Consider the following 22,665-nt stretch of genomic DNA (forward strand, 5'->3'; position numbering starts at 1 on the left):
GAACTCCCTTCCACAAGAGGCACCAACTTGGATGGCTATAAAAGAGGATGAGGCAAATTCTTGCAGAGGGAGTGGAGGGCTACTGATGGCTCCTAACTCTGATGGCTATGCTTGACCACAGTTGGAGGCAGCTATGCTTCCGAATACCAGTTTCTGGAAACGGCAGTGGGGGAGGGGCCTCTTGCACTTGGGTCCTGCTAGTGGGTTTCCTGCAGGCATCTGGTTGGCCACTGGGAGAACAGGATGCTGGACTAGTTGGGCCATTAGCCTGATCCAGCAGACCCTTCTTATGTTTTTATGAATCACTTGATTATAACAAAAACCCAACCACTGAGTAGTGTCCCTCTCCTCCAAACAGGGTAAGCAGAACCCACCACATCTAGAAAGAAAGGGAAGCTTAACCCAGGCTTGGATCCAGGCCTCCGAGCATCCTGCCTCTAACTGTGGCTGCTCTTGATGTTCCAGCTGGGCAGGGAGGCAGGCCCTTTCTCTGGTTCCCTGCCCCTGCCTGCCCCTTGCTGAGTCTCTGCCTGGGCCTGACGCATGAGCCTGTTGTTGGGTGGGTGGGTATATTTCTCTGCAGATGGCAAGAGCTCAGAGTTTTCACCCAGATCTGTGCTAATTACTGCCACATTGTTTGTTGTCTTGCATTCATTATTTACATTCATTATTTTAGGGGTTTATTTTGTCACCAGTGTAGCGTAGGGGTTGGGGAGGGGTGGAGTTTCCTTGCCACCTCTTTGAGTTTCCTTTTGCTGATTTTGGAATTCCACCCCCCACCCCCGGTGGAAATGCCAGTATTGCCATTCTGGTGCAATCTGCTGCTTCCCCAAAGCTGGTGGCAGGGTATGGCCCCTTTTCCATGCAAGTGCCGCCTGGATAGAGTGAAACTTCTTGCCTATCTCTCAAAGTGCCCCATCCAGCAGCTGTCCTAGTGCTCTGCATATGCGCAGAGACAGAACCAACAGCTGTTAGGGGGAAGCTTGAGTCTCTTTCCACATCATAAAGCAGTTTCCAAGGTTTTAAGCTCTGGCACAGGAGTGGTTTAGCCTAGTCGCAGTTATCTATGTTTTGGTAATCACCAGATTAGACTACTGCCATTCATTGTAGACAGGGCTGCCTTTGAAGATGGTTTGGCAGCTGCAATTGCTAACTAGGACTCTGTGTCAGGATCATATCACGCTGGTGCTTTGCCACCTGCGTCGCCTTCTCTTCTGTTCCTGGGACCAGTTCAGAACACTAGCTTGGTCATTTAGGGCCCTTCATGGTTTGATAATTTGATGGGGGGGTTGGACTAGTTGACCCTGGGGTCGCACCCATGCCTGAAATTCCATGATTCTGTGATCACCAGTCTCCGCAGGTGTGTGTCCATGCTCTTAAGACAATGATGGGGAACCTGTGGCCCTCCAAATGCATCTTGGTCTTGGCAAATAGATCCATCCTGTTCACTGACCCTCAGAGCCTTGGTCAAAATGCTGTCCAATGGTCATCCTTGTTACCCTAACCCTTTGTGACAGGGATGGGGCCCTCTGTACATTGTTGGACTCAAATATTGTTATGGAGGAGAGGACCATTGATGGCTACTAGCCATGATGACTATGCTTTGCCACTGGTCAGAGGCAGAAAGGTTACTGATGCCTGTTGCTGCAAACCGCAGGAGAAGCTCTGGTGCTTGGATCCTGCCTGCCAGTTTTCCACTGGCATCTGGGTGGCCACAAAGAGAACAGGATTCTGGACTGCATGGGCCCCCTTTGGCCTGATCTAGCAAGCTGTACTCTTTCCCTTATGTTCTTAAGCCTGTCCTCTTTGCTATGTACCTAAGATTCTGGATGCTGATGCTGGACTAGGTGCGTCATTGGCCTCATCCAGCCAGCTCTTCTTAGGTTCTTATGATTCATGGAGTAGAGGGCTATTGGTGGATATTAGTCAGGATGGCTATTCTTCTCTGAATGTCAGTAGTTGGAAAAACAAAGGAGGGGAGAAGTCTGTTGTGCTCAAAGCTTGCTTGCTGGTTTTCCAATGAAGCGTCTGGTTTGCCACTGTGAGGACAACAGGATCCTGGGCTAGATGGGCCACTGGCCTGATCCAGCAACAGGACTCTTCTTATATTCTTACGTCAGCCTCAGCCAACATAGCCAGTGTCCAGGCATGCTGGGAGACCTAGTCCAGCAATATCTGGAGGGCCAGAGGTTCCCCATCCCTGCTGTTCAGGTCTTCATCAGAGGCCTTCTTCTCTCCCCTGGTTAACCTGGAAAAAGGGCCTTCTTCACTGTGGCTCCTGCTTGAGCAATGCTCTCCCCTTGACGCTCTCATGGTGGCAATGCCAGGCAAAGACTTTTGTTATCTGGCCAGACTTTATAATCTACACTGTTTTATCACTGTAAGGTATATATATATATATATATATATATATATATATATATGAAAAAACACTTACAATGGCTGCTGTTTTTCCTCTGTAGTTGGGTTTTTTTTTGTATGCTTTTAAATGCTTTTAGCAATTGGACTTTGATTTATTGCAAACTGCCTTGGGGAAATCTATTTGATGGGTGGGATATCAACCCCCATAATAAATAATTAAAATCCATTGCGGGGCTGTGTGCTGTAGCTGAGTGGTGGAGCTCAGGCTTTGTATGCAGAATAGGAGCAGCAGAGGGGAGGGGGCACAGCGGCTTGCAGGGGAGGGAAAAAAGAGACCCGGACTGGTAGGGCAGTTGGCTGGAGGGTCTTGCCAGGCAAAGGGGGCCTCTCTGTTCCAGGATTCCCACCCCTTATAGGATCCAGCCAGATGCCTTCAGGAAGCCCACAAGGAGGCCATGAGCACAAAAGACTTCCAGCTGGGGCAGGGGGCTGGGGCAGAGCTCAGTAGTGGAGCCCGACCTCTGCATGCTGAAATTCTTAGGTTCAATCCCTGATGGCATCCGCTGGGAGAATGAGGAATATCCAAGACCCTTCAGAGAACCATTGTCCATCGGTGTAAACAGTACTGAGCTTGATGACCAATAGCCTGACTCACTTGAAGACTGGTTCCTCAGTTCCTATGCCTCTTATCCTGAAAGTGGCCGCCATGACTAGTCAGCCATTGCTAGCTGTTGTCCTCTGTGAATTTGTTGGTTGGCTTCTTCATAAGAGAACTGTTTCATCTCCTTCTCGCAACAGCCTTCTGGGTATGCTTTTTGGACCTGGTGTCTCTTACCAGTGCATTGGGGGTGAGGCTTCCCTCCTCTCACCTAAACACGACTTCTTTCTGCAGAATTCCAAGCAGGGAATTCAAAACCTCATCCTCTTTCTTTCTTTCTTTCTTTCTACTAATTATAGGCTGCCTTTCTTGACAAACTCTTCTCAAGGCAACAAATGCTAACAACAGAAGCAAAACATGCCAATAATACAGCATTGTAGTAAAAACCCCTAAAATTCAGAAAATGCAAACAAAAATAAAAGCACAACAACGCTTTAGAATATGACTTGGCTGGGTGGGATGCTTTGTGATTCTTTGATGAGGCTGAGGCTGGCGATTCCTCTGGAGCGAAGGAATGCAGCAGGATCTCTTTATCTCACAAGAAGTGAACAAATAGCAGTAAATGAGCATTCATAAACATTGACAAACAGTATATAGCTCAGTATTGCCTTCGCTGAGTGGCAGGAGTGGCTCTCCAGGATTCCAGCCTGAGTCTAGGTCTATGTCAGATGCTGGCCTGTCGTTCTGTTGCTGGGTCTTTTCCTTGCTTGCTCCTGACTCTCTTCTTTCTCCTTTTTCCTTCCCCAACTCTCTGCCTGCCTTGCTGGATCCCCACAGAAGAGCTAACGTTGGAAGGTGAGTAGAGGTGCCTTTCCTTGCCATTCTGATACCTAATGCTCTGCTTGGAAAGGGATTTTGGGGTGGGTTGAGAAGGGGGATTGCTATGTGTTGATCAGATGGTTGCTGTGAGATCCAAACAAGTGTTTGTTTTGTGGAGTTGGGGTGGGTACTGTTTGGCAATCCTGTTAGGATCTGATCTGTGCTCCATAAAGTGCAAAGGGCAGGGCTCTCCTTGTATGGGGTTGCTGGCTGGGGGTGTAGGGGAAGAGTTACACAGACCATTTTCCTTTTGTTCCTAGTATTTGGGAGGGGAGACCTGCTCTGAGGCAGCAGAGGCTTTTGCGTAGGTTGGGGGAGGCATCTGTGTGAAGGCATTTGGCAGAGCTGGGGTAGGAGAGGTGCTTTTCTTTGGGACACCGTGAGTCTACATGGTCTCATTTTCTCTTGATATGGAAGTTCCACTTAGGCGATTTCTATCCTTGAATTTCAAACGGCAACTGTGCGCATCCCAGCTGTTCTCCTCCTTGTTGGGTGTGTGCATTCAGCTTCCAGAAACATGGTACTCCTCTACCCTTTGATAACATTTCCAGCCCTTTCTGTTGTGTGCTAAGAAACTAAAGTGGGAGCTCTGGGAATGTCAGTCTCCAATCCCCCCACCTCTGATCTGCATTAGGTGTGCCAAAATCGGGGTGTGTTGCATTGCATCGTGCTAAAAGAATGATTCCCATGCCCAGCTGCAACTCAGCCTGTAACTTAGTTAAAGCTGGCTGTTTTGGACCGCAACTCCCATCAGCACCAAGCAGCACAGCTAGCTGTATGATGCTGGGAGCACTGCTGTGTTGTCTGCAAGGCTTGATGGGAGTTGCAGTCCAAAGCAGCTAGAATGGCAGCAGGTTGGGGGGAAGGTTGGCTTAAGCTCATGCAACTGAAGCACCTGGATCCATTGTTTCTCTTCCCCACCTGCCTCCTCTCCCCTCTTGTCTCCTCTTTGTCAAATTTGCAAGTTCCTTGTAGGACAGGGACTGGTACTCTCTGAAAACACCATGCACACTTATGATGCTCCATACAACATTTGCAACCAGAGGCTGTGGGCTGGGCTGACATATGCCCTCTACTCCAGCTGGGGCAAACCCTCCTTGTGATGTTCATATTTAATTTCCAACTCCATAGAGCAGGGACAGGGGAACATCTGTGGGGCCCTCCAGGCGTTGTTCCAGCTCCCACAATCCCCAGCCAACCTAGCTGATGGCCACTGATGATGGGATAGGTTAGTCCAATGGTATCAGGAGACCTGCTAGGTTTCCCCTGTTGGAGACAGAGGTTTGGAAGAGAGATTCTTACTCTCCCATAGTAGGTTTAGCACAATGACGATTGCTCCAAGCCCATTACAACTTGGTAAGATTTACATCTGCCCTCATCCACCTTTAAACAAATGTTCCCTACAAAAATACTTTGGCAGGAATAAGTCACAGAGACTCAGCTTTGCAAATAAATGAAGATTTTACTCACAGAGTTTCAGAAATCACAGCAGATAAGTCTCTGCTGTTGGCAGTGAAATAAAGAATAAAAAAGTTCTCAAATGACTTTAAAAGAAAGAACTTGGTTTCCTTATAAAAGAATCACACAGTCTTTGTAAAAATCTCATTTTAGAAAGATTTTCTATTCATGTGGTTTCCCTTGCACTTGGGAGCCATGCTTGGCTGCAGTTTCTTGTAGGAAGCAGAGAAAGAGGGAAGAAGCAAATGCTGCTATAAGCCTGCTAAATCCCATCCATGGTAACTTGAGCTCAGGACACAGGTAACTCTTTCATGCACACACGTGAGCCAGTAACTATATCACATCGCCCCCATAATCCCTGACAATCAAGAAAGTGACTGGCTCTCTTTCCTATACCAATAATTTAGGAACTTTCACAACTGTAACTTAGCCAAGTTTTACTGCCTGTGTACCTTTTTTCTGAATGCTGCCTGGGAAAGGATATGAATCTGACATTTGGAGAGTTTGTTAGTGAACCATTTTTAACTTACCAAATGTGTGGTCTCTTTCTATTATAAGGGAAGAGGGAAGTTTTGGAACTCACAAGGGTGACCAAGATGATCAAAGGTCTGGAAACCAAGCCTTATTAGGAATGGTTGAGGGAGTTGAGTATGTTTAGCTTGGAAAAGAGGTGACTGAGAGGAGATATGCTAGTCATCTTCAAATATCTAAAGAAAGGGCTGTCACATGAAAGATGGAGCAAACTTGTTTTCTCCTACTCTGGAGGGTAGAACTTGAATGAACAGCTTTAAGTTGCAAAAAAGGAGATTCCAGCTAAACACCAGGAAGAACTTTTTGACAGTAAGAGCTGTTTGACAGTGGAGCAGACACCCACAAGAAGTTGTAGACTCTTCTTCCTTGGAGGTTTTTAAGCAGAGACTGGATGGCCATCTGTCATGGATGATTTAGTTGAGAATCCTGAATTGCAGGGGGTTGGACTAGATGAGCCTGAGGTCCCTTCCAACTCTAGAGCCAGCATGGTGTAGTGGTTAAGAGGGTGGACTCGTAATCTGGTGAACCGGGTTCGCTTCCCGCTCCTCCACATGCAGCTGCTGGGTGACCTTAGACTAATCACACTTCTCTGAAGTCTCGCAGCCTCACTCACCTCACAGAGTGTTTGTTGTGGGGGACGAAGGGAAAGGAGATTGTTAGCCACTTTGAGACTCCTTAGGATAGTGATAAAGTGGGATATCAAATCCAAACTCTTCTTCTACTGTTTGATGAAAGGCATATTTTAAAGATCTAACACCCTATATTTCCACGCTTTCCTTTGCTGCATATTTTGTGATTTTAAATCTCACCAAAGAGTACTTGCCCCAAACCTGGATCTTGGCATCCAGGGAATTCTTCTTTTTATGCCTGTTTTTTCCCTTGCCACCAACAAGATGCTCATGGGATCTGCACTAGCAGTGACTAACCAGGAATGAGACAGTGAGGTCACAGTGGATGATTTGACAAAGATGCTGACCCAGTGTGTGAAAAAGGAGAATTCCATGTGGAGTCAGTACTCAGCATACTCTAAATAGCAGTTGTTGGGAATCACAAGTGGCAAGAGTGTTGCTGTTGTGCTGTGCTGGGCTTTCCATTGGGGCATCCAGTTGGTCACAGTGAGAACAGGAGATTTGATGAGATGGGCCTCCTTTGGCTAGATCCAGAAGTCAGGCTGTTCTGATGCATGTTCATGTGTAGCGTTTGCCTTCCCACGAAGTTGTCGTGTTGGGCAACAGGGGACACGGGGTTCTACCCCCCAAAAAAGTTTCGCTGTGGCTTGATTCAGAGTAGACTTGCATAGACTTGCACAGCATGTGTGGTTAATCTTAGATGTGGCATTCACCTTTTGGTTCCAATTGTATTTGCACGGTTGTCTCCAGAAGTGGGTGCTTGGGAGACATGATTTGGCCCTGTGGGGTCTCAGAGTAGGGTTCCCCATGCTGCCTGACATTTACATAAACCCATGGAGAAAGGAGCTCTGGAGTGTGCTGTCATCAATATGCTGTTGACATGCAGCTCTGCTTCTCCTTTGCAGCTCAAGCAGGTGTGGCGCTGAATGTGCTTGATCAGTGCCTGGTAATGGACTGGATATGAGCCAACAAACTGAAGCTCAGTCCAGATAAGATGGAGACACTCTTAGTGGGTGGCCCCTCCGTACGGATGAGTGTGATGCATCCTGCTCTGGACTCCCCTTGATGGAGCAGGTGTGCGGCTTGGAGGGCACTCTCAGATCCAGCACTTTCACTGAAGGCACAAGTGGTTTTTGTGGCATGGAGGGCCTTCTGGCAGCTTCATTTGCAACCCTAGCTGGATGATAACCTTGCTTTGGTTGTCTGCACTCTGGTAGCATTCAGGTTAGATTACGGCAAGGCGTTGTTTCTGGGACTGCCCTTGAAGGTGGCTTGGAAACTTCGGCAGAATGTGGTGGCTAGATTGTTAACGAGGACAAGAAGGCATGCGCTAATTTCTTCCCAGAGCCACTTAGAAGTGCTGCTCTTGTCCTCCAAAGCTGCCTCTTTTGTAACCCCCTGTTTGTGGGAGACTCCATGCGTGGTGCAAATGCTTTTGGGGTGATTCTTAGGGAAGGAGATGTGTGGAAAGTCTCACCCCAAGAGTCTGGGAGATTTGATACGTTCCCGCAAAAGAGAGTTTGTGCTTGGCTGCCAGTAAATTAAATTCACTCACTGTGGGCTAAACTAAATGTGCCAGGAACACAGGGGAACAAGTCGGGGGGGGGGATATCAATCCTTTCCACCCTCTCAAGGTCCCAAAGAAAATTGCCCCCCTCCTTCTCTCCCTTCAAAGTTGCTATTTGCATCCAGAGGGAACCCTCCAGTGGCACCGATGTGCAGGAAGACGTTCACATGAGCCTCGGGGCAGGAATTCCAAAAATAGCACCCAGGCTGGTTGATCCGGGCGCTGCTCACAGGGCTGCCTTCTGTTCTGAGAAATGGCACTTTCCACTTCTGACGCCCCCTGTACCAAAACAGACAAATCTCCTCCGTATCTCAGTCCGCCATTATTAGCATCACCACCACCACCTCCTCTCCCCTGGCCGAGAGCGGCTAGACAATCAGAAACCGATACAATGCAATCCCATGCCGTAAAGAGGCTCACCGCTCTGGCTAAATGACTCTCTGAGGAGTGAAGCTGGTCATCAGATCTGGCATTTGCCACATGGATAGCTGGAAGGTTCGGTGATCATGGGAAGAAGTGAGAACCAGCAAGTCAGGCGCATTGCTAAAAAATCTGCAACAGCACACGGTGCCCCCTTTGTAGAGCAGTGCCCAGAAATCCTGCAGAAGCACACAGTGCTCGCTTGGTAGTGCAATGCCCAAACTCGGGCAGGCTCTCGCTGGTCAAAGTGCTTGTCTGTCTGCTTCCCACCATGTCTTGGTTGTGCGAAGATTGTTCAAAAGGAAAGTTCTCAATTGGGTTTTCTTTGCTCTGGTTCCTTTATTCTGTTCTGCCACATAATTTTATCCTTGAAGCATGCTGGAGGGCAATTACACTTTCCTTCAGTCCAGATTCTTTTTATCTGGCTGCATCACATGTGGGCAGCAGTGCTAAAGCAACGTAACTGCCACAGAGCCCACCACCTGCCAACTCCAAAAGAAGATGATGAAGACCAAGAAGATAATGATGATGATGAAGAAGCTGGGACTGTGTCGTCCCTTTTGTGAAGCTGAGATCTTAACCTAAGCCCTGCAGGGCTGAGGCTTGTTTTTCCTTGGAGGCAGAAAATGGGTCTGCTCATTTGAATGCAGCCCTTTTCTAATGTGCAAGTTGGTAGCCTTTATGCTCACTATGAGACAGATCAAGAGCCTCTTTTGCAGAAGCAATGGCACATTTGATGTAGAAGTGGTATGTTTTGGGGCAGGCGGGGGCGGGGGGACGGGACATAAGACACACTAGACGAGCAGAGGCACAGAGATGTCAGGACAGCCATCCCCAGGCAGATAAATGGTCTGTCTAACCCTGTTGCGCTGCAAATGTCAACCCATTTCAGAGTGGTTGCAAATCTGTAACATAGGCATGTCCAAAGCCTGTCATGGAACAATACCAGTGATGGACTTAGGGCTTTCAAATTTCAGCGGCGCCCTGTGCAGATACCAAATTTTGGTACCCCCCAGCCCTCTCGCCTTGTATTCTACATCACTGTTGCGGTGCCCCCTGTGGCAGCCTCTCGGCTCAGTGCCCAGTGCAGGGAAACCAGTTGCACTCTTCTAAATTTGCCTCTGACAATTCCCTCTATTTCCAAAGTCCAGGTACCCAGAATGGTACCAGTGAGGCATCCAAGTGCTGGAGGAAGCCAATGGTCTGTAGAAGTATGAACAAGAAAATAGAACAAAAAGCCGGCAGGGGTGGGGGAGGACTCTGCCGAAATAGCATAAACAGAACAGAGCATGCTCAATGGGCTCGGAATGTGTCTGGGGGACTGGGCAAGTCACCTCTACCTGCATGGATTATCCACCTGTTCTGTGAGTTGAAACCATGGGTTCACTCAGGATGGGTCCCAGCTAGTGACTGGCGTTCCAGAATCCCAATGGTCAAAGTGTTTATGAGAGGTTGGGGTCCCATAGGTTATCAGAAAGATGTAATAATTCCGTTTTAATGGGTTTTCCCCTCACCAACTGCATTCTAATGTGTGTTTTACCAGTTGATATATTCAGTTCATTTTATGCAATTTCATTCTAACCAACTGTGTGGCAGACGCTTCTCATGCTCTTAATCTAAACCTGTCCACAGTCCAGAAGACTGCCATCTTCATTATAGTTGAAAATGATAGTTGCTTTTTTCACTGTTAGACCACAGGTAGACTCATGTTATATTTCCACAAGTAATCAGTGTTGACTTTCTGTGTTCTGCTGATGTTTCCTCCCTCTCTGTGTTATATATTGACCTCAAATTTTTCACTTGAGATGGCACGGTCAGGGGGTTCCCTCTTTTTAGAACTTTATTAACTGCTAGAACTGCCCAGTAGATTCACTGAAAATTAACTTGGAGAGAGGATAAGCTTAATAACTTGGTTGCCTTGTTGAAACTATCTGAATAAAATAATACAAACTAGAGGCTGTAACCAATTCAGTCCTACTCAGGGCGTTTTTCTGGGGGGACGCAGGGTCATGCATACCCCTAAACATTTTGTGAATCTAAGCTTAGCCTCATTGGGGGCAGTATTTCAATATGAGTAGGAAAATGAGAGTACCCCCAAACTAAGGCTACCAGACGTCCCCATTTCCCGGGGACAGTCCCTGGATTTACAAATCAGTCCCCATACAAAATCCATTGAAGTTGAAAAGTGTCCCAGGATTCATTGAAAAATATCTGGTAACCTTACCCTAAACAGTTTTTTAAAGAAAAAAAAGCACTGGTTTTACTCAAGAGTTGGGCCATTGAAATTAATGAACCAAAGTTCATCATGTCCATCAGCGTCAATGGGTCTTCTGTGAGTAGTAGATAGAATTGGCCACAATCCTAAATGCATCAACACAAGACACTGAAACCAGCCAAAGAAAAGAAATTAAAATTGTAATAGATGACCTTAAAGAGTTGCACAAGTTTGAGAAGCCTTAGCAGGTGGGGGCAAGTTAACTCCCAGAGTGGTTTAGGGTTACTGCCTTCTAAGTGGGCTCCGGCCAAAACAAAACAAAAATCTCAAAGCCACACACACTTTCCTATCTTATGACATCTTATACTTCTGTTTGAACACAGAGAAGCTGGTAAAACCTTTCTGTCCCTTTCCTGTTTTCGGGCCAATCAGGTCTCTGCCCCTCTCAGCCTCTCTTAATCCAAGGCAAAGAGGCTGCCTTAAAATGTACTCTGGGCATGGTCGGAGCTTGCTTCCTTGAAAGCCACGCCCACTCCTCCATGCACATTCTTTCTCGCTGGCCCCGGGTGGGCGTGGTTGCTGGTTTGAGCAGCTGGAGTTATTTATTTATTCATTCATTCATTCATTCATAGAGAGCAATGGTGGACAGAGTGTGTGAGTATATTTCTACAGTATCTATTTTTAACTTGATCATTTGCAGTTATTTTTGTGAACAGAGGGGGGGATTGGGAGAATAAACAGCGGGTGGCTTCTGTATTCATTTCAAGCTTCAACACTTGTGTATTATTGGAACTGTAGGATATGTGTGTCTATGTTTGAGAGCAGGAGGGAGGTTTTGCCTTCCTGTTTTTTTGTTTAGGTTTTTGTTTAGGCGTCTTTGGTTGGTTGGGGAGAACAGGATGCTGGCTTAGACGGGGCTTCAGCCTGATCCAGCAGGCCCCACTCTGGGGGTTATAAGATGAAGTATGCTGTTTATACAAAGAAAAAGTCAGACTCTTCTCAGTGTACAGTAGTTGCATGCTCTTCATAAAATTGCAGAGCTTAAGTGTCCACAGAAGCTTTGCAAGGAGGGAGATGGGGAGAAAACTAGAACAACTTAGCTGCCCCCTGGCCCGGGACCACTCATTGGCCTAGCAGCCCCATTGCTTTTAAGGGAATTCCCCATTGGGGCTCAAGGTGGTTGGCTGCTTAGCATCTAAGTGACCTTCTTGGTATACTCAAAAGTAAAATAAATCTTACTGAAATAAAGAGTTTGCAAGGCAGAGCTCTGGCAAAGAGATGTTATTTATCCTTTCAAACATCAAAGTTCTGTTTTTTAGAGGGAAGACACACATTATATAAATAAGGGCCTATTCCGTCTTGAGTATTGGATGATTCTATAAAGAGCCCTTTTTGAAATGTGAAGGGATTCTTCTCTTTGGGGACCAACTCTGAGAAAAGCCAGAGTTATCCACACAGAGAGTGAGTTCCCAGAGGATTAAATCTGCTGGGATATTCCAGCTGTTCTCTGGGCTCTCCAAAGTCTATTGTAGGTTCCGTTTCAGGTTAGGCTAAGGTTCAGATGCTTCTGGTTGCTATACTTACTGGATTTCTTACTTGACCACCCCAATGAGGTCGCAACAGGTTAGGTTACAATGATTTGAAAATATATTAAAATCAGTTAAAACAAACTGCAGTCAAGAGAAAAGGGTAAGTCCAAAGCACACAAACATGTATATTATTATTAATTGCATTTATATCCCATCTCTTTTCTCCAAGGAGCTCAAGGTGGTGGACATGGTTCTCTCCCTCCTAATTTAATCCCACAACAACCCTGGGAGGTTAGGCTGCAAAGGCAGGGTCACCCAGTGAGCTTCATGGCCAAGTGGGGATTTGAACCCGTCTCCCAAGTCCTAGTCCAACACTCTACCCACTACACCACACTACCTCTCAGATATATAATGTCCAAGGCCATGGAGCCCTTGGAGGAGAAGCTATTGATGTATTATGCCTACTTCTTCCACATTTTTGAACTAAAAACACTCTTGTTTAGATTATCAACACTAGAGAATAAACTCCTAGTTTTGGTAGCTGCCCTCGCAAAGGCACCCATCAAGTCAATCATCCAGTGTTCAATATCAAGAGGTAGGTTAATCTCTGTTAGGGTAGTAATAGACTTGGGGGATGCCCAATCATTCTGTATCCAGGGAACTTCCACCTACTTTGTTAATACGAAAACAGCCAAGCCCTGAGGAATGGCAGATCTTCAGATAGCTAAGCTCCTAATGAACTAGGCTCTCTTGGATCACTTCCTTGTCAAGAACAGAAATGATGAATAGAGTTAAAGTAGAAATACCCATTCTGGATCAGGTTTGTAGAGTCCCCTTTTATAGTGACTGATGCTGAGCAGGTGTAAGCAGAAATAAGCTAAAGAACAGAACTGAAGAATTGCGAGGAGTCGAGTGGGGCCATTGCTCATAGCATGGATGGGTTGGAGCCTTTGGGGGTGGATGAGTTTTCCTTATCACAGGGGAGGTTAAGTGAGGATAAGATTAAGAGCCTGCGTCATGGAGCAGAGCTGGGTGGATGAAGTGATAGGGGAACTTCCTAAGGGAGTTTGAACTGATCCTATTGCAAGAAACTTGGGCTCTAGATAATATTGATTTTCCTGGATATATTACTTTTTTTTGGTGCCAGCAGCATCAAGGAAAAACAAGAGACCCCAGTGGTGGATTAGACTTACTAAGTTTCAACATCAATAAGGGCAAAAATATTGCAGGTTTGGAAAGTGGATAGCAATATGTCCCTTGGACAGTTAAGGCCGCATCACTCTCCGTTGACCACAAGGCCCAAAGTTGAGATTTATTTATTTTTTGGACCAGTTATGTCAGGGAACTGCCATCAGAGCTAGAGGCGGAGGGAAGGCTCCAGAGGGATGCCGGAGAGGGTCCCAGTAGGGAGAGAGGCAGCCCATCTGCTGGGGAAGGAAATCAGTGTAACACCAGTGGAGAAGGGGGGCAGATGGGGGAATCGGAGAGGAGGCTCCAGGACTCTTCACCGGAGACCAGCGGGGAGAGCACGGGTACGCCGCTGCCCACGCCCTCCCTGCGCAGAAGACTTCCGCGCAGGGAGAGTAGGAGGAGACTTGGCGTCAAAGAACTTCTTTGCTGGAAGAGGTTCAAGAAACGCCCACTGACGGATTCTGCCAGCGACTGAGACAGTCACGAAGTGAAGGGCTGTCCAGACAGAAAGGGTTCAACCAGGTAACCTAGCCAGGAGTGGCGGCAACTTACGCACGAGCAACCCCTAGAACCATTACAAGTTGGGTCCAGTGTTAGCTGCAGGAGATTCCCATGCAAGAATTGGGAGAGAAAGAGAGGGAGGGACCCTCTCAGTGAGGGGCAGAATATTTGCAGGAACTTGAGATGCTGGTGAAGCTCTGATGGGTTTATTAAGTAAAGCAAATTTTTACATATTGTAACTAAATAATAATAATAATAATAATAATACAGTAATAATTTATTATTTATACCCCGCCCATCTTGCTGGGTTTCCCCAGCCACGCTGGGTGGCTTCCAACAGAATATTAAAATACAATAGTCTATTAAACATTAAAAGCTTCCCTAAACAGGGCTGCCTTCAGATGTCTTCTAAAAGTCTGGTAGTTGTTTTTTTCTTTTTGACATCTGGTGGGAGGGCATTCCACAGGGCAGGTGCCACAACAGAGAAGGCCCTCTGCCTGGTTCCCTGTAACTTGGCTTCTCACAGCGAGGGAACCACCAGAAGGCCCTTGGCACTGGACCTCAGCGTCCGGGTAGAACGATGGAGGTGGAGACGCTCCTTCAGGTATAGTTAACCGTGGAGCTTGCTCTTGCAGGAGGCAGTGATGGCCACCCAACTTAAATAGCTGTCAAAGAGGATTGGACAAATTCATGGAGGAGAGGGTTGTCAATGGCTACTAGCCAGGAAGGCTATGCTCTGCCTCCACAGCCAGAGGCAGCAACGCTTCTAAATGCCTGCAAACCAAAGCAGGGGGGAGGGCTCTTGTGCTTGGGTCCTGCTGGCCGGTTTTGCACAGGCATCTGATTGGCCATTGTGAGAACAAGATGCTGGACTGCATGGTCCCCTTCAGCCTGATCCAGCAAGCTCTTCTGATGTCTTTATATCAGCACATACACCCCAGCCCCAGCTGCCTTCTCGGTTTGCCGCCTGCCTCATTCGCCGAAGGGCTGGCGGCAGTGGCGCGAAACGGGCTTTCTCCCTGTCCAGAGAAAGAAGGTGCTGCACTTGCCTCCCCAGGGGCTGCTGCCACCACCACCACCACCGCTGCTGCAGCTTCTTGTGAAGCGGGTAGCAGAGCAAGCTCGTCCACTCCTCTCTCTGGCCCACAGGAGCACCAGGATGGTGGTGGTGGCAGCGGGAGGAAGAGGCTGAGCGGCGACAGCTCTGCCAATCAAACCAGGCACAGTGTTTGATTGGCAGAGATGTCCCCACGCCACGCTGAGGTAAACCAGGCACAGTGTTTGATTGGCAGAGCCGCCACCCCTTGGCCTCTTCCTCCCATCGCCAGGAATCTTGGCTTCGTTGTGGGTTCTGGCTTCTCAGCGTGGGCCGGATTTACGAGGCTGGGGGGCCGCATTCAGCCCCCGGGCCTTAGTTTGCTGACCCTTGCTTTATATTAACTTGTTGTATGAGGGGGATGGGGAGGGGAGATTTTGCTTTTTAAATTTATTTTTACCAGAGAAGAAGCAGGTATGCTGGATCGTGTGGCCACTTCCAAGTCTTCCCGGTACCAGAAATTGACCATCAACCTTTCTCTTTAAAATTGTGGAGTGTGTGTGTGCAGCGGATATAGGGACCCGGCCGATGCCCAGGTATCCATCTTGGGAGAAACATAGGAGCGGTGTCACAGAGGAGGGTTCGGCGGTTGCCTGCGGTTGAATTAGATTTGGGGATTTTCTTTAACCCGGAAGTAATTGTTGGCTGTAAGTACCCACAGTCGTGACATGCACGGATCCTGGAAAGATTCTGCTTTGAACAAAAAATTACTGAATTATTAAGATCAAGGCAGGTGAGTAAGTCAGGGTTTCCAAGAAGGAGAAAATGGAATAAGCCGTGGTTTAATTGAGAAGGTTGGGAGGGTTTTGAGGAAGAAAGCAAGGGGTTATTTTCACTCAAGATGTGGGAAAACTTCCCAGAAATAAGGACAGGATATAAACTCTTGTTAAAAGGTTTAGAGGTCTTTTGTTCTGGTAAACGGTATCTAAACTTTGCTACATAAATAAATATAAATAATTGCAGCAGGGAAATGTAAAGCTGTCTGATGCACAGTATAGGGCAGATCTGACGCATGCAGCAACGGAGCTAGAGAGTTTCCAAAACGTTTGGCTAATTGCGGGGCTCTCACAAGACCTCACTGGAACCAAGAAGCTGTAGCTGCACAATCCCAGTAGGTGAAGCTTCGGGGGGGGCTGCGGGGGGGCAGCAGGTGGCATGCAGCACACAAGGCAAGCACCTTCCCATTTCACCTCAGGTGGTGAAATAGGACAACCCACCCCTGGTGCAGGGAATCCCTCCAGAGTTTCTGAAGCTTCTGAGATGGTGGTCTGAAGAGATAATTGTCCGAGGGTTGGAATGAAGAAGAAATTGTAAGCAAGTTGTATGTGGAACATCTGCTGCAGAGATTTGGGGGATTGGGATGAGGAGACAAATATACCATCCCAGGAGCAAACAGGATTTCAGGAAAGAGATCCAACAGTTGATAAATGTTTTGCAATTTCTCAGTTGTTTCATAAGGGTATTAAGAGTACGAAAGCGTGCATTTCTTGATCCGAAGGCTGCTTTGGACTTGATTGGTAGGGCATGTCTGTGGGATAAATTGATTGTTGGATAAATTGGGGTCTACTCTGAGTTGGATGTCCCTCAGCAGAAACATGTAGCAGAGTATCTGGAGGCCTGGTGTGGGTGGGTGTTGGCCTTTTGGCTGGCAAGGCAAACCCAGAGGAACCACGTTTGATGCTAGTTTCTCTCATGGTTTCACAAACTTCTAGGTCGGTCGCTTCATAACATGAAGCCATCAAAGCATTGCACAAGATTAAAGCAGGTCCGAACAAAAACACACAAAAAAGCCTGTTCTAAAAACAGGTAATCTCAATGGACTGTAAAACCAATAAAACCACTTTTACAAATTGTCGAAATGATTTCTGTGGATATCATGGAATCATAGAATTGCAGAGTACAGTTGCTGTTGCCTGGGTGGCTGAGCTGCCCCTCGGGGTGTGGGAATCTTCTTGTGCATAAAGGGATGGGCTGAGTCCCACCTGGCTGGCAGCTATCTGGATCTGGAGCAATGAAAGCGGAGGAAGAATGTGCCAGATAATAAGGGGGCAGTGACACGGGTGGGGGGCTGAATTATACAGGGTAGGGCTTTGCCTCTTTTATTACATGTTACATAATATCATAAAAATATTAATTATTATTCTGTATTTTGCAATGCTGTGGAATTGTGAGAGGTGGTTATTACATTTTAACCTAACCATTTGATGGCCTAAAAAATATAAAGATTTGGACTGATTGCTGAGGGGGTAGGAAAGGTGGCAGTGGTATGGGGTGGGGCGGATGGCCGGAGAACTTCACACTTCAATATTTTGCTGCAGCTCCCACATGCCCTAAGTATTTGCCACAAACCTTCTTGACTTTATCAGAAACAATCTATCAGGTTTCATTATGTGTTGAAAAAATGCTCAGTAGACAGGTCTAGAAGTGCCCCTTGACTGCTTTTCCTTTCAGTCCTGCTTTACAGAGGAATGTTCTCTTTTTGAAGGACTGTCTAAATCTAAATCTTTGAAAGGACCACCTGGACACAGCACTCACCTGGTCACAGTTTTAAATTCCTCCACTACAGTGAGATGCACTGTATTCCAATTTAAATTATAGTCTTTATTTCCAAAATCGCATCTATAACTATACATTAGCACATGTAAACTTTGTGCAAATCTCTCACCTCCTCCTCTTCTTTATTGATGTGTTTCCTTCCTTATGGCGATGTGTGTAAGTGGTACAACATCTCTCTCTGCACTATGCACACATAGAAAAGGGTTAACTTCTCCTGAGTCCTCTGCTCCATCAGGGTGCTGGTGCCAGGGTCTGGCTGGACACCAGCCGGGGAACCCCCAAGGGAAACCCCGGAGGAGGAAGAGTCAGAGCCAGGGGATTGGTGGGACACCAAGGAGAGATCAGAGGGAGGAGATTGGGAGCAGGGGCTGGGTGCCAAAGGGGCAACAGGGTTTAGTGAGCAGGAAGAGCTGGTGACAGGGAGCAGCCCAGACTCTGAGGCTGAAGCAGAGGATGGGGGTGTCAAGAGACTGCTCAAGAATCTGGAGACTCTCCCTCTCCTGCCGCAACAACCTCCCTTCCACCCACTTCTCCGAAAACTCACAGAGTAATGAGAACAGCGGAACAGAGTTCAGAGGTGCACACAATTTGAGACTGGTTGGGAAACATCTGGGAGAGGAGGAGCCTTAGGAACGGTGGAAGGCAGGGACATTCAGTCCTGGCAACTGCTGCGTAGGGGAAAGACCCATTGGGGAGTGTTGCAGAGACCGCTAGGCCGAGTTGTGTGTTTGTTGCCTTGAATAAAGAGAGTTAACTTCATTGACAACAGATATCTGCTCCCTGAGTTGCTGACCTGCGTCTGACTCTAGCACTGACAGCTGGTTTCAGCTCACTATAGGACACTCCCCACTCCTCTTCATCGGCTCACAGGGATGGGGTGATTTAGAGGCAGTCTTTGGAATGACCCCTGCTCCCCATTTCTGGAGGGGAGCCCCCTGCCCTCCAGGAAAGCAGCCACTTCCAGAAGGGTCCTTTGTGTTGCATCATCCCCTTCTGGGCTGGGCACTCAGAATGACCACAGAAGTCTGCTTGAGAACAAGTGGTCCATGGGCAGCCACACTCTGTGCTCTTTCTGAGCTCCACCTGGAGATGCTACTGAGGACTGATCCAGGGGCTTTCTGCGTGCAGAGCACATCAGATTCTTCCCCAAATAAAATAAAAGGTCCCCCGTTCTCCCATCCACCTGTCCTCATGTGCCTCACAACCACAGACTTGGTTTCTGCCCCTGCTCCCAAACAGTTGGGCTGGGGAGAAACTTGCCATTTGCAGCCTGGCAGGTAAGAGTGGAAGAGGTGGGTGTTTCTCAGGAGTTTGGCACAAGGTGGGGATGCCAGATACCTGCCTGTCCAGGATGTTTTGACGCCAGAGGCAAGGCAGAAAATGCTGCTTCCTCCTCTGCCTCCACCTGCCTGTGCTGTGTGCACACCCTCTGCCATGTGCCGGCCCAGGTGTGTGTAAAAGGAGGCTGGAGAGGAGCAGGCAGGCAGTGGAGGAGGCAGCAAGTGGCATGTTCCTCAGGGGTCAGATCCACTGCCCCCTCATCTGTCTTGAGTCTCCCACCCTGAGGCAACTGCTTCACTTTGCCTCTTTGCTGGGCTGCCCTGCCTCTGCAGCTTTTGGAAGGATGCCCCATAACCTGGTTTCAGCTTTGCGGACCAGCAGTCCTGTGTTCTCTCCACAGCTCTGGAAGGACAATGGGGCCTTGTGGCTAGTGGGAGCCTTTCTGGAGAGGCCAGAGGCTGCTGGTTTCACATGGCTTCCAGCAAAGGCCTCCTGTTTGCCTCTCTGAGCGGAGATTGCTGCTGCCAGCGCCCAGCATCCATCTCCAAGAAAAATGACCCTCCGTGCTGCCTGGAGCAGGGGACCTGAGATTAAACCCGCCGACGGCGGCGTCTGGCACTCCATCACCCGCCGCTTATCTCCTAGACTGCGCCTTCCTCCCTTGTCTTGGGGGTGGCATCTTGACTCCTCTCGCCAAGGAACCTGCCGGCTCCCTTGTTCACCCAGACAGAGCGATTTTTTAATCAGGAGCTGGGCCCAGCCATGGCAGCGGTGGGCACAATGGGTCATAGAATCGTAGAATTGGAAGGGATCCCCCATGGTCATCTAGTCCAACCCTCTCCAATGCAGGAATCTAGCTGTGAATCCCTGACAAATGGCCAACCAACGTCTGTTTGAAGGCCTCCAGTGAAGGAGAGTCTACCCCCTTCCGCTTCACTGTCAAATGGCTCTTACGGTCAGAAGGCTCTTTGTAATGGTTAGCTGGAATATCCTTCCTTGCCTTTTGAATCCATTGGTTCGGTTCCTCCCCTCCGGAGCAGCAGTAAGCAGACTTGCTCCGTCTTTATTAATAATAATAATAATTTATTTGTACCCAGCCCATCTGGCTGGGTTTCCCCAGTCACTCTGGGCGGCTTTTTGATTAAAAATACATCAAAATGTCACACATTAAAAACTTCCCTGAACAGCAGATGTTTTCTTTTTCTTTTTTTAAATAATATTTATTCAAATTTTAAAGGTTACAAAAGAAAACACAATATATAAAGACAAAGCATATCCAAGAAAAAAAATAAAACTAGAAAAATAAAAGAAGCCAACACACCTAAAAAGGAAAAAATAAAAAATAAAAAAGACACAGTCCAAAAAACATAAAAGAAAGACAAAAAACAGATCAAACCTTAATATAACTCCCTTTCTTAACTTGTCTCCTTGACCTCCTCACACCTCCCCTCTTTGTATTCTAATTCATATATATATTTCAGCAAATCCTTCACCTTACAGCAGATGTTTTCTAAATGTCAGGTAGTTGTTTTTCTCTTTGACATCTGATGGGAGGGCGTTCCACAGGGTGGGTGCCACTACCGAGAAGGCCCTCTGCCTGGTTCTCCTGTAGGTTTGCTTCTCGTAGTGAGGGAACCACCAGAAGGCCCTCGGCACTGGATCTCAGCGTCTGGGCAGAACGATGGGGGTGGAGACGCTCCTTCAGGTATACTAGGCCGAGGCCATGCAACAGCCCTTCAGATATTTGTTTGTTTTTTTTAAAAGATATTTATTAACATTTTCCAATTTAATACAATAAAAAAATCAAAAAGCAAAAAGCAAAAAAGTTTAAAAACACATAAAGTTCGCAATGCTTATTTTTCGATAACATATTTCACTGACCTCCTCATATTCTATTCCAATTCAAGTTGTTAGTTCAGCAAATCCTTATCAGTATTAACCTATTTCTTTACCCTTTCCCCCCCCCCCATATCACTCACAACATTGCAGCTAAAAACCTCTTAATTTCTATCCGACATCATTCAACATTCATTAATTTTACAATATTTCTGTAAGTAATCCTTGAATTTCTTCCAATCTTCTTCCGCCGACTCTTCTCCCTGGTCACGGATTCTGCCAGTCATTTCTGCCAATCCCATACAGTCAATCATCTTCATCTGCCATTCTTCCAGAGTGGGTAGATCTTGCGTCTTCCAATACTTTGCGATGAGTATTCTTGCTGCTGTTGTAGCATACCTAAAGAAAGTTCTATCCTTCTTTGACACCAATTGGCCGACCATGCCCAGGAGAAAGGCCTCTGGTTTCTTCAGAAAGGTATATTTAAATACCTTTTTCAATTCATTATAGATCATTTCCCAGAAAGCCTTAATCCTAGGGCACATCCACCAAAGGTGAAGGAATGTACCTTCATTTTCTTTGCATTTCCAACATTTATAATTGGGCAAATGATAAATTTTTGCAAGCTTGACTGGGGTCATGTACCACCTATATATCATTTTCATAACATTTTCTCTTAAGGCATTACATGCCGTAAATTTCATATATTTCAGATATTTGAAGATGGCTCTCATGTCTCCTCTCAGTCTCCTCTTCTCCAGGCCAAACATCCCTAGCTCCCTCAACCATTCCTCATAAGGCCTGGTTTCGGAGTCCTTGATCATCTTGGTTGGCCTTCTCTGCACACCTTCCGGCTAGTCAATATCCTTCTTTAGCTGTGGTGACCAGAACTGGACACAGGACTCCAGGTAGAGTCTGACCACTCCTAGTGGTGCAGCAATAAAACTGCTGGCATGTTTGCAAAGCTAAGCAGGGTCCTGGATGGTTTCATACAGGATGGTGGACCAGTGTTGAAATTCCTGCTTTGAAGGGGGTTGGATTAGATCAGTGCTTCCCAACCTTTTTCTGACTGTGGCCCCCTTCTGACCTTCTTTCCTTCCTGTGGCCCCCCATGGGTGTAGCCAAGGGGGGGAAGCTGCCCCCCAATAAGTAAAAATCAATCAAAAAAATTACAAATCTGCTCCCCTTAACAAAAGCCTGCCCCCCCAACAAAAATCCTGGCTATGCCCACGCCCCCCTCCCTGTCCTACCAGTAGAAAGGTAGCTATTTAAATGTTTTGTTTGTAAACAGAGCATGCTTTATTTGTAATTTTTATACATCACACAAAATACAATTACATAAAATGATAGGAACATATTGAAATATTGTGGAAGCAGAAAAACATAGAATCACAGAGCTGGAAAGGACCCTAAGGGCCATCTTTCTAGTGCAACCCCTTGCAATGTAGGAAACTCAGCTAAAGCATCCATGACAGATGGCCATCCAGTCTCTGTAGAAATCTCCAAGGAAGGAGAGTCCAGAACGGCCCAAGGGAGATCCATCTTCCATCTATTATAAAAAGTAAACACTTATTTGACCCCAGTTATTTGACACAGAGAGGGAAACCTACTGATAAAATCGAAAAGGTGCACAGGGAGCGCCTTTATATATATATGGCATCTGTATAGATGGAAGAATTTTAAAAAGCAAGTGGTGCTCACTGACCTGGTGCAAAAAGATCTTGTTATCTGGAGGAGCCCTGGCTGCCTAGATAACAACAACAACAACAACAACAACAACAACAACAACAACAACAACAACAACATCATTTTATTTATATCCCGTCCTCCCCAGCCAAAGCCGGGCTCAGAGTGGCTAACAACAATAATAGACCCACACGCCCTTACCTGGGAATAAAGCCCACTGAACTTAGTGTGGCTTTCTTCTGAGTAGACTCTTAGTTATTTACTAGATGAGAGTCAGTAGCACCAGACGACCCTGCTTGGCTAGGCGCTGGGGTAGATTTCACCCCGTCCA

General features: G+C 47.0%; 1 protein-coding gene across 29 annotated transcripts in view; it reads left to right on the top strand.

The window, feature by feature from the left end:
- The window catches only part of NRXN2 (neurexin 2), a 341,743-nt gene that overhangs the window by 66,022 nt on the left and 253,056 nt on the right, over nucleotides 1–22,665 (top strand). For 24 of the 29 annotated variants that reach the window (XM_053369667.1, XM_053369668.1, XM_053369669.1 and 21 more), the window contains exon 3: nucleotides 3,797–3,814. The exons of the other annotated variants lie outside the window; for them this stretch is intronic. In XM_053369667.1, coding sequence (XP_053225642.1) covers nucleotides 3,797–3,814 — 18 coding nt within the window. The remainder of the gene's footprint in view (nucleotides 1–3,796; nucleotides 3,815–22,665) is intronic. 29 annotated transcript variants of the gene reach the window in all.

The sequence above is a fragment of the Podarcis raffonei genome, chromosome 16 (assembly GCF_027172205.1).
Source record: "Podarcis raffonei isolate rPodRaf1 chromosome 16, rPodRaf1.pri, whole genome shotgun sequence".
Lineage (NCBI taxonomy): Eukaryota > Metazoa > Chordata > Lepidosauria > Squamata > Lacertidae > Podarcis > Podarcis raffonei.